Consider the following 11,073-nt stretch of genomic DNA (forward strand, 5'->3'; position numbering starts at 1 on the left):
CTATGTTGGTCACTGAGAAGACGTGACCACCCGGTGACCTGAGAGCTGGATCCAGAGGTCAGAGCCTCCCCACCCCCCACCCCTGCTCTCTTGTCCTCGGAATGTACGTTCCACACACTGTTCCCACACTCGCAGCCGCTTCAAGGACTCAGCCTCGAGAGAGCATATCCTTCCCCCTCCCCTGGATGGTCTACATCACAGGGCCCCGTGAAGAACTCTATATAAAGGTTTAAGATGCCGACCGGTAGGGGTAGAGATCTACTGGTCTTCTGGCCGCCCAACACAAGCTTCCTGTGAAGGCTCCCCGGCTCATGAGAGCTGCCACCCACCAATCAGAGCCGTCTGCCCCAATCAGAGCCCTCTGCCCTTCCTTCGGTCTCTCCTTGTCCTTCAAGTATGGTGGGCGGGGGTTGGGGGAGGGGTTTCCAATTTCACCGGGGGACTCCTGAGGTTGCGAACCAACACCTCAGAGATTCCGCCCATGAAAACCCCTGATGTCCACCCTCGCATGGGGACCCCAGGACGCAGTCTGGCCCAGCTGACTGCCCCCTTCCCCAGAGGTCCCCTCTCCCAGTCTCTTGCCCATCTGTAGGGCTCACCCTACCTGCTGAAAAGCCTGGGACCGGGACTTTTCACTGGCGAATTGGAAATCAGGGAATAGGATGGCCAGGCAAAGGCCACTCAGCCCACGGAGAAAACCAGCTGGTGTTTGCTTTCTCTCCAAGTGTCCTCAGGAGTGCATGCGTGTGTGCGTGTGTGTGCGCGCGCACGCGTGTGTGTGTGTGTGTGTGTGTGTGTGTGTCCGTGGAAGACGGTGAGAACGGAGAGGCTGCGGGATTGATTATGACTTATTAAACTATTGGAACAGAGGCTGAATCATCACAGTCAAAAAAATAAACAGCTGCAATTGGATGCGCCATAACTCCCACTTCTTGCTGGTTTCCCTTTGCTCCCTCGCAGCGGGAAGGAGCAGGGGCCTTGCTGGCTGGGACCAGCAGGTGCCTGCTCAGGGGACTCGCCCGCAGCCACCGCCTCCAGGCTGTGTGAAGCCTGAAGCCGGGACAGTGTGTGCGAAGGCGGGACAGTCCGGATGAGCCTAAGCCTCCGCCTGCAACTTGGGAGCCTGAGTGCCTTGCACACCGCCCGCCCGTTGCAGGAAGAAGAGCTTCCCCCTGGAACCATGGCCTCGCTGCCCTTCCCGGGCCTGGCGCCCAGGGCCCAGGGATGGCCCACAGTAGACACAGCTCTGCAAACCTGTCCCACTGAGAGGTGCCCAGGCGCCCCTGGGTTACCCAGGCGCCACCCCAGCTGCCTGGAACACGCTGGGTGACACAGCACAGATTCTGTGAAATCGGAGGGTAGGCAGTGCGTGTCCCGAGCCGTGGGGAGGAAGACTGAAGTCGCTTGACCTTCCCCTCTCACCTGCATGAAGCCCCCGCTGCCCCCCTCCCCAGCCCGTGCTCCACGCCTATGAGCTGTGCCCGCCACCGCCACCGGCAGGATCCTCCACTCGGCTCACCCCCGTCCTCCCACAGGACCCGGGCGGAGCGAAGCTGCCATGACGTCAGGAGGGGGGCGTGGGGAAATGTGCCGAGGGGCTCGGGCTCCGCAGGGCCAGTCCCGGCGACACAGCCACCAGCGCCCAGAGCGGATCGGCTCGCGGATCAGCACTCCCGCTCTGCGCCCGCCGGCTCTCCCCGGAGCGAGGCGGAACAAGGCGGGAGCTGGACCTGCAGGTGGGGCCGCCAGCGCGGGGCGCCGGCCGAGCTGGGGACAGCCGCTAGGTGCCAGCAAGCCGAGCTGGCGGATTGCAGGATTGCAGCGGGAAAGCAAAGGTGAGGTGTTTTCCTGTGTGTGTGTGTGTGTGTGTGTGTATGTGAGAGAGAGAGAGAGAGAGAGAGAGAGAGAGAGAGAGAGAGAGAGAGAGAGAGAGAGACGCTAGCACTGGGGCAGCAGGGCGCATCTGCGCTGCACGGTAGTGCGCACCTGGAGGGCTGGAGTGCGGGTCCCAGCGCGTAGCTCCCCGTCCTGGTGCCACTTAGGGGCGGTCTGGGTGGGAGTGAGCGGCTGCGCGTGTCCCCGGCATGAGTGCGGGACTGTGGACCGAGTGCTGGGACCGACGTGCTGCACAGCGCATGCCGTGAGGGTGGCGTGCGCCCTTGTCCAGTCTCCGTCCCCCAGCCGAGCGTCCAGGTGGTGGGTGCGACGGGGACAACTTCCCTACCGGCCGCCTTTAAAAGGGTCGGAAGGGAGGCGGGCAAGCTAGCGGCGGGGGGTGGGGGCACTGCCGGGGCTCCTGTGGGCGTGCACCTGAGATCTGAGCCCGTGAGGACAGTTGGCAGAGCAAAGAGGGGCTTCTCTCTGTGGCTCCTCTCCCGGCCTGGCCGACGCGTCCCTGATGGTCGAGGACCCCTTCCCTGGCCCTCAGGCCGACAGGGCAGCCTTCTCGCCGCCTCTTCACAGACAGACCCTGGGGGCTCTAGCATGACCGTCTTCGGACTCCCCCCTCCCTCCCTCCTTGTCCCCCTGGAAACAGCAGGGGGTCCTTTAGGAACCCCGTGGGTCCGAGGGTCAGCGCGGGGAGGGGGGGAGGGATGGCTAGGCGGATGATTTTCTTAGCGCCGGAACCAACCGGGCTGTCCCTAGACGCGCCTCTCCCCCAGCCCTTCGGCCAGCGCCGCCTGCTCTTCCTGGGCGCCCTAGCGTGGCAGGGCAGCACGCACTTGGCACTTGGTGAGTCTTCCCTCCTGTGAGGCTCAGGCCCCAGCCGACTGGGGATCCACTGGGTTTAACAGGCCCGAGGGAACTGGGGTGGGGCTGAGTGAAGAAACGATATTGGTGAGAAAGGAAAAACTGAAGCACAGTAGAATTGGGGGTGTCTCTCTCTCTCTCTCTCTCTCTCTCTCACACACACACACACACACACACACACACACACACACACACACACACACGCTGGGCTCCCTCCCACTGGCCAGTTCCTAGGCTGGTAACCACAGCCCCCCTGGGAAGGGGAGGAGAGGCCCGAGGCCAATCTAACCTCCTCCCCAGCAGAGCCAGGACTCCTGTCAGAGGAAACCAACAGCCAGCCATTTACAGTGCCTCACGACTCAGGCTGGAGACATCCAAAAGCACAAAATCAAACTTCCTGTGCATTTCAGTGAAGCACAGTTGCCCGCACGGCCTGCCTGGCCCTGGACTCCACCTTCAGTGACGCAGACGCCACTCGGAGGCCGCAGGCAGTGCCTTTACTGTCGGTGAAGTGAGAGTCACTGTGATTTAAACCCATGTCTTCTTTGAAGGAGCCCTCCTGCTCCAGGCTGGCTCCCAGCTCACCATCTCTGCCACCTCTCCAAGCTCCGAACCCTGCCCACTGCGCTCTCTCACAGGTGGAGAAAGGCTACTCCTCAGCCTATTTCAGAAAAAAAAAAAACTTCCCCCATACTGAGTGAGACTCCACCAAAAAGGCAGCCAGGGCTGGAGAGCAGCACCCCCCTCCCTCGCATGTCTGCACCATCAGCACCCCTGTCCCAAAGCACCAGGCAGTTTCTGCAACCCAGAGGCCTTCAGTGCGACCCAGACATCGGAGTGTGACCTGGCACATTACACAGACGGGACCCTGGAAATGTTAGTGATTAATTAATTACGCTCCAATGCCGGCCGCGTACACAGGTGTCTGGGCCTGTAGAATTAAAATACCTGACAAGTAGAAATGACAGTGGAAATAACCCACGTTTATCTAGGGATAGAAAAATGGGTTCTTCACAGCTTCTGTTTTTAATAGCTGCCAATTGATGCTTTTAACCCAATGCAGACACTAAATCCAAGGTTGTCCCCCCAAGTACTTTGCAGAACGGTCAGCCACGAAGCCCAGACCACAGTGTATAGAGAGCTGGGTGGTAGGGAAATCAGCACAGAACGGAGAAGCAAGGCGCCAGGATTGCACAGCGAGTCAGAGGCAGAAGTGGACAAGGGCCCCCAACTACCTGTGGCTGGCTAAGTCCCCTTTAACTCATCAGGAGTCTCTCCAAGCATAAAGGAGTAAGCTTTTTCTTAAGTATATATTTTTTTATTTCAGCGAGGAAGGGAGAGGAGAGATAGAAACATCAATGATGAGAGAGAATCACTGATCAGCTGCCTCCTGCATGTCCCACAACCCAGGCATGTGCCCCGACAGGGAATGCCACAGTAACCTCCTGGTTCATAGGTCAACGCTCAGCCACTGAGTCACGCCAGCAGGGCAAAGGAGAAATCTTCAATCTTCACTCAGGCAGGAAATTGCCCTGCTCAGTGGACATGTGTCCAACAAGCGAACTATTCCCCTTAGTTGCTAAACAATACCATCCTTTTACCACCTCCCCTCCCTCTTCATATACTCAAGACCCAAGTCAAGCATTCCCCTTACAAAGCCGCCTCGGAACCCCCCAGGAGCAGAAGGCATTCTTCAATCCTCTGTTCCCATCTCAATTCAGGTCTCACCCTGTATGAGTTGGCTTCTTTCCCTGTCTCCCCTCCTAAATGATCACCTCCTACCTAGAGGCACCAGCCATGTCTTGTTCAACCCTGGTGTCCAGAATAAAGAAGCCCCCAGCGGTGGTTTTTGAATGCCTGCGGGTAGATCGTTTAATTATGTGATGAGCTATTGTTTTAGACCTTAGGCCAAGCCAATGGTTACATTTTCTCAGCTTGGAGAGGGAAAAGAGGAGTAAAAGTGCAGAAGATGTGGGTATCCTGTGTTCAAATCCCAGCCCCAACCGATTATGGGAGCAAGTCGCTTACACTCTCTAAGTCCAGTTCCCTCATCTGTAAAATGGAACAAACAGCCCACTCCAAGGGCGGCTGGGAAGATCAAGAGGGTGTGGACGAGCGACATCAGTGTTCGGAACCTTCCCTTCAAGTCTGAGAATGAACCTGGCTCCTGTGTTTTGGCAAATTCTCTGGGGGAAGAGAAGACAAGCATTCTGGAACATTCCATGGAGGGACTTTAGAAAAGAGTTCTCCTAGGCATACGGAGCTCAAGTATAGGGTATTGGAGAAACAAAAATAAACTAAAGCATACATTTTTAAAATAAAAGCAAGCCAGATATTTATTTTAACACTTAAGACTATACATCGGTTCATGATGGAGGCAGATTTCAATACATTAGAGATAAATGAGATGATAGAGGGAAAATGGGGGGAGGGGGGGGAGATAACAGTTACAGAGCTCTGATTATAAGCCCGGCACAATGCTAGGCGTTTTCACATACATTTCATCATTTAACCTTCATGGCACCCCCATTTTAACAAATGAGAGTTCGAGCAGTTAAGTACAGGGCAGGGGTCACGTGGGCTCCGTGGTGGAACCCTGGTTTGTTTCACCTCCAAAGTCTGGGATTTTTCCACACTGGGTTTTCAGAATGGAAAAACTCCAAATAAGTCGGCAGGTCCGTGTAGATTTCGTTGTAGGAAAAGGCCAAGAGCTCCAGTGTCTGACCTCTCTGCCTTCTCCCACTTTGGACCAGTTAACTTTTCTTAGGGATCAAAGTACATTTTTTTGCAGCCACAGCCATCCCCCACATGTGCGTCACCAAAGATGACAAGATAAACTATGATGGCTTAACCTGAACTCTTCGTCACTATTGAAAAACTCAAACATTCTGCACACCGAAGAGACTGCGCTGGTAGCTCTGCATCAATGTGGAAAGATAATGCGCCTTTCAGCTGAAGGGTGTGTCTGCGAGGGTAACCCAGAACTTGGGAAGCTGTTGAGAGTTTACGTGGCCCCTGACTGATGAGCCAATCTTCCTTTCTCCCCTGCAGATGTCACAGTGGACCCTTTGCCTCCAGGACCCATTAAGGTGAGAATAAGATCTCTGGTTGGTTGGGACGAGCCAAAGACTGCAAGGCAGCCATGGATGTGGCCTATGACCTACTCAACAGCAGCCAACCACTGCTTTCCTCTCAATTCGACCTCAACGGCTCCGTGGCGGCAGCCAACAGCTCGAACCAGACAGAGCCGTACTACGACCTGACCAGCAATGCAGTCCTCACGTTCATCTATTTCGTGGTCTGCATTGTGGGCTTGTGTGGCAACACGCTGGTCATTTATGTCATCCTCCGCTATGCCAAGATGAAGACCATCACCAACATTTATATCCTCAACCTGGCCATCGCGGATGAGCTCTTCATGCTGGGTCTGCCCTTCCTGGCCATGCAGGTGGCGCTGGTCCACTGGCCCTTCGGCAAGGCCATCTGCCGGGTGGTCATGACTGTGGATGGCATCAATCAGTTCACCAGCATCTTCTGCTTGACGGTCATGAGCATCGACCGGTACCTGGCTGTCGTCCACCCCATCAAGTCGGCCAAGTGGAGGAGACCCCGGACGGCCAAGATGATCAATGTGGCCGTCTGGGGGCTCTCTTTGCTGGTCATCTTGCCCATCATGATCTATGCGGGGCTTCGGAGCAACCAGTGGGGAAAGAGCAGCTGCACCATTAACTGGCCGGGTGAATCTGGGGCGTGGTACACAGGGTTCATTATCTACGCCTTCATCCTGGGGTTCCTGGCGCCCCTCACCATCATTTGTCTTTGCTACCTGTTCATCATCATCAAGGTGAAGTCCTCGGGAATCCGCGTGGGCTCCTCCAAGAGGAAAAAGTCGGAGAAGAAGGTGACCCGGATGGTGTCCGTGGTGGTGGCCGTCTTCATTTTCTGCTGGCTCCCTTTCTACATATTCAACGTCTCCTCCGTCTCCGTGGCCATCGATCCCACGCCGGCCCTCAAAGGCATGTTTGACTTCGTTGTGATCCTCACCTATGCCAACAGCTGTGCCAATCCCATCCTGTACGCCTTCCTGTCTGACAACTTCAAGAAGAGCTTCCAGAACGTCCTCTGCTTGGTCAAGGTGAGTGGCACAGACGATGGGGAACGGAGTGACAGTAAGCAGGACAAATCCCGACTGAATGAGACCACGGAGACCCAGAGAACCCTCCTCAATGGAGACCTCCAGACCAGTATCTGAACCGCCAGAAAAATAAATGTATGGCCAAGCTCTGCCCACTGGCGCTGGGCTCCCTCCCCCTACCCACTTCCTTTCTGCCGCCCATCACACCTGGCTTCTAGAATAGGGAATTGTTTAGCATGAGTCCAATTCAGAGAGCAGTGCTTGAGTCAGCTTGTCTGAATGAATGATTTGTATTAAATTGATTGACTCCCTCTTAAAGGGAACATTTCAATGCAAACAGACAATTCAAAGTCTAGAAAAGATATGAGCAGGCCTTTGAGATGTGGAAGCTCAAAAAAAGATAGAAAACTGTATCTGTGTGTTTGTGTGTTTGAGACCCAAAATGTAATCGTGTGTTCTCACATTTATACCTGTATATTCCCATCTGGTTCCTGTACAATCGTGACCTGTATTTCCTGTGTTCATATACGCGAGTAGCAAATCCACACGTGTACAGTACAGATGGACACTTACTACAACCTGGAACCCGCAGCCATGGGCTATCTACGAAGCCAATAAAGTTTAAGCGTCAGGGATCTCGCTGGCTTGGGTGGTATGTTCACATGACCATATGTTTTTATTAAAAGTTATCAAGGAAGATATTTTTGTATTCTTGTTCTTAAATGGCTCCTTAAGCCTCCAGCCTCACAAAACTTGCCCTGCCCGTGGGCAATTGCTTCATTCATTTCCTCTGTCTTAGATCCAAGTAAGAAGGGAAAGGGAGAAGGTATCTGAGGACCCAAAACATAAAGTCATATGTTTCTTCCTCTTAGATATAATCAAAGAATTATTCATTGACCCAAAAGGACTTCAATGATTATGGTCATCAGGTACTGCATTTATAGACAAGGCCTGCTTTGTTATAAGATTGCATTTTTTGTCAAATCGCTTATAGTTTTCCTTTTTTAAAAAAATATGCTTTTATTGCTTTTTAGAGAGGAAGGAAAGGGATAGAGAGATAGAAACATGGATAAGAGAGGAACATCATTAATCGGCTGCCTCCTGCACGCCCTCTTCTGGTGATCAAGCTGCAATCCAGGCATGTGCCCTGACAGGGAATCGAACCCGCGACCTCTTGGTTCCTGGATCAATGCTCAACCACTGAGCCGCATTGGCTGGCGCTGACGTTTTTCTTAGGGAGCCAAGGAAAAGGAGGGGTGGGGATCACTAACATGAAAGGCAACAAATAGACTATAATTCTTATGGGGAAACGGTTTTAGTCTCTCTACCATGAAAACAAATGAATAAGAATGAAACAAGACCACATCTTTATGAGAAACCAAGAAATTGTGGGGTTTGTTTGTTGCTGTTTTTATGCCGGACGTGGCTTCCTAATAAAAGAAAATAGAAATGCAATTCACCATCTCCTCCAAGCAGTTTTTTTAGGAACGCGATACGAAGCTGGGCACAGGAAATCCCAGTGCCGGCGAAAGGCCTGAGGACACTGTTTCCCAGACAGGAACCCAGGCGCCAGCCAACTAACAGGCAGCATTGCAGGTGCGAGGGCTGGAGGGAGCCCGTCCTCACAGGTATGGCCATGCCCCCTCCACACCCACCGCCCCCACAAAAAGCACCTGGCCTTCACTGTCACAGACTCAGCTAGTCCTCAAAGCACTGCATAGGCACTTCGCACCATCAGTGGCTTTTTGGGGGGGTGGGGAGGGGAGGTTGAAATTGTCGCTGGGCTCATGTACCAGTGACAAGAAATGAAACAATGCCCACTTCATGGGCTGGTCCCAATTGCCAGGGTGTGAAGAAACATACAGTTGGGTGTTTGTCACGACTCCATCATCTCGGGGCCTCTATGAACCCCTCCCTCGTGGAGCCGCACGCCCAGATGGCGCCCCAGGTAAAAAGGAGCCGTCCTCTCCCCGCCAGGGCTGCTTGGCTGTGAGGGTGACGGAGAGCCCCTCTGTGGCCACAGCTGCTCACGCGCTGCCTCCGTTCCAGCTTCCACATTACTCACACCACCTCCTTCCCAGAAGTGCTCGCTGTGGCCTGGAAAAACATGTTCACTAAGACTGATGAGAGATAAATCCATGTAAAAATAAAAAGAGATCATTATGAGATGAGACTACAGGGGGAACTTGTTACATAAATTTCATGCAGTAAAATCCCACACCGTTGCTGAAGGAAAGCCAGCGACAAGTTCAGCTCAGGATCCGCAGTCCGAAGCCTGTTCCAGGGCTGGGGCGGGAGAGCTGCGCTGCTTAAAGATCGAGTTGCCCTGTCCTTCGAGAAAAGCCTGTTGAGTGAGCATCAGGCCCACTTAGAAGAAATCTGCCATGGCTTCCCACCCTGGCCACTCCCGTTACTCGATGCCCGGGGCCTCCAGTGGCCTAAGCAGTGAGAAGGTCTCTTTGCAGTGACGGTCCCTGCACAGAGAAAGGGGGCACACTATGGACCCCCAAGTAAGACTGGGTCAGCCCTGGAACAGGAGACACAGGTGCCCCAGGTCCTGACAAAGAAGAGATTACAAAGTGGCCAGTAGCGGGGGGGGGTGAGGGGGGCCTGAGGGGAAACTGCCCGTCTCAAAAGGGGAAGACCAGTGCTCAGCTCCACAGGACTCCCTGTGACATCACCAGGTACCACCTCGGAGCAGCGGGCCACTCCTGGGCCATGCCCCCTGCCTGGCAGGTGGTGGCCGGACCTGGGAGGGTTCCTGTCCCCAGGCGAGGGCATATGGTCAGTACTGAGTGAGCTGGCATTTTTTCTCATGGGTATTATTTTCTAACAAGAAACCCAAATGGTTCTCGTAGGACATAACACAGGCTTGGTTGCTTTTTTAACATTAATCAGCATCCCATTCAGGAGAACGGGCCGGGTGTCTGAATCTCTCAAGTTATCCTTCATCTGCACCGCAGCTGGCGCCCTCAAACACACGCACACATGATGCAAGGCACACGTGTGAGGCAACAGAGCCCATGTTTGATTTCAGAGAAGGGAGAGGGAAAGAGAGAGAGAGAGGGAGAGAGAGAAACATCAATGATGAGAGAGCATCATTGATTGGCTGCCTCTGGCACGCCCCGACCGGGAATGGAGCCGTGACCTCCTGGTTCATAGGTCGATGCTCAACCACTGAGCCTTGCTAGCTGGATTCGATCTAGCTTTCAAAACAGGTTCTCTCATATCTACAGTTAGCATCTGCAATTTAAAACAATCTCTTCCCTTTGTGAGAAGTCCACAGTGAAAAGGGACACGTGGTTTTCGTAAAGTCTGGATGGGAACCGATGGTGAAGGACACGGCCGCTGGCAGAGGCCCAGAGTCCTGTGGGGGTGACCCCGAGCCAGGCCTCCCTCTCTCCCTCCGCCCCTCCCCCCTGCGGGTCCCTGCGGCTCGGGGAGAGGCTCCCAGCTGGAACAGGCCGCTCGGGAAGCCTGGCTGCCGGGGCTGCAGGAGGAAATCAGCGGCCAGCCACACAGAGAGGCGCCCCAGAGCCGCCCCGCTCGCCTGCTCCTGGTGAGCCAGGTGCCAGTGGACAAGTCACTCCCAGAGCCGTGCAGAAACCTCTTCCCCGGGAAAGTCTCCAGCGAGTGTCCAGGGCCTGAGACCCGGCCCGGCTGGAAAGGTCAGATGCGCGTGTGCACAGGTGTCTTTGGGAACCCTGTTTAGGGACAGTTTAATGTGCACGGTGCATTTTTGCTAAAGAACACTCACTCCTGATTTCATAGCCTCCCCATCACTCTCCGGCTGTCAGTCACCGATAAACAACAGCGGGTTTTTACAAACAGTACATCAATCATTATCCAAGGAGACTAAAAACTCCCTTCTCCCTCCCGTGGCATTTCACCCGCCCCCCCATGCCCACCCCTGCCCCTTTCTGAAGGTGGTGGGGGTCACGGCATGGGCGCCTTCGGGCGCTCTGCCCCCCCCCCGCCTCTGAAGGCTTGGCGGAGTCATCTTTCTCCTCCCACCCCCCGTGGACACCAGGACGCCTGGGACATCCAGTAAAAGCCGTCAGCAGCCCCATCTGCAAAACCAGTGTCAATTACGTGACGTGATGGATGGCTTTAATATGTCAGGAATAGGTGTGCACATAACTCGATGTTCCTGTTATCCTCACGGTACTTGTTAACACGGCATTCCT

At 54.5% G+C, this 11,073-nt stretch overlaps 1 protein-coding gene across 2 annotated transcripts; it reads left to right on the plus strand.

The window, feature by feature from the left end:
* Positions 1–1,578: 1,578 nt before the first annotated feature.
* SSTR2 (somatostatin receptor 2) lies at positions 1,579–7,583 on the plus strand. Of its 2 annotated transcripts, XM_059671053.1 has the most exons (3): positions 1,579–1,835; positions 5,543–5,710; positions 5,803–7,583. In XM_059671053.1, exon 3 carries the CDS (start codon positions 5,894–5,896, stop codon positions 7,001–7,003), a length of 1,110 nt encoding a protein of 369 aa, XP_059527036.1. In that variant the 5' UTR covers positions 1,579–1,835; positions 5,543–5,710; positions 5,803–5,893; the 3' UTR covers positions 7,004–7,583. The 2 variants fall into 2 exon arrangements, with proteins under 2 accessions (XP_059527036.1, XP_059527035.1); XM_059671052.1 differs by lacking the exon at positions 5,543–5,710.
* Positions 7,584–11,073: the final 3,490 nt, after the last annotated feature.

Source organism: Myotis daubentonii, chromosome 16, assembly GCF_963259705.1.
Source record: "Myotis daubentonii chromosome 16, mMyoDau2.1, whole genome shotgun sequence".
In the NCBI taxonomy this organism is placed as follows: Eukaryota; Metazoa; Chordata; class Mammalia; order Chiroptera; family Vespertilionidae; genus Myotis; species Myotis daubentonii.

Bases quoted from the DNA above. Each gene is read 5' to 3' on its own strand.
- SSTR2 (XM_059671053.1), top strand. From the start codon at position 5,894: ATGGATGTGGCCTATGACCTACTCAACAGCAGCCAACCACTGCTTTCC.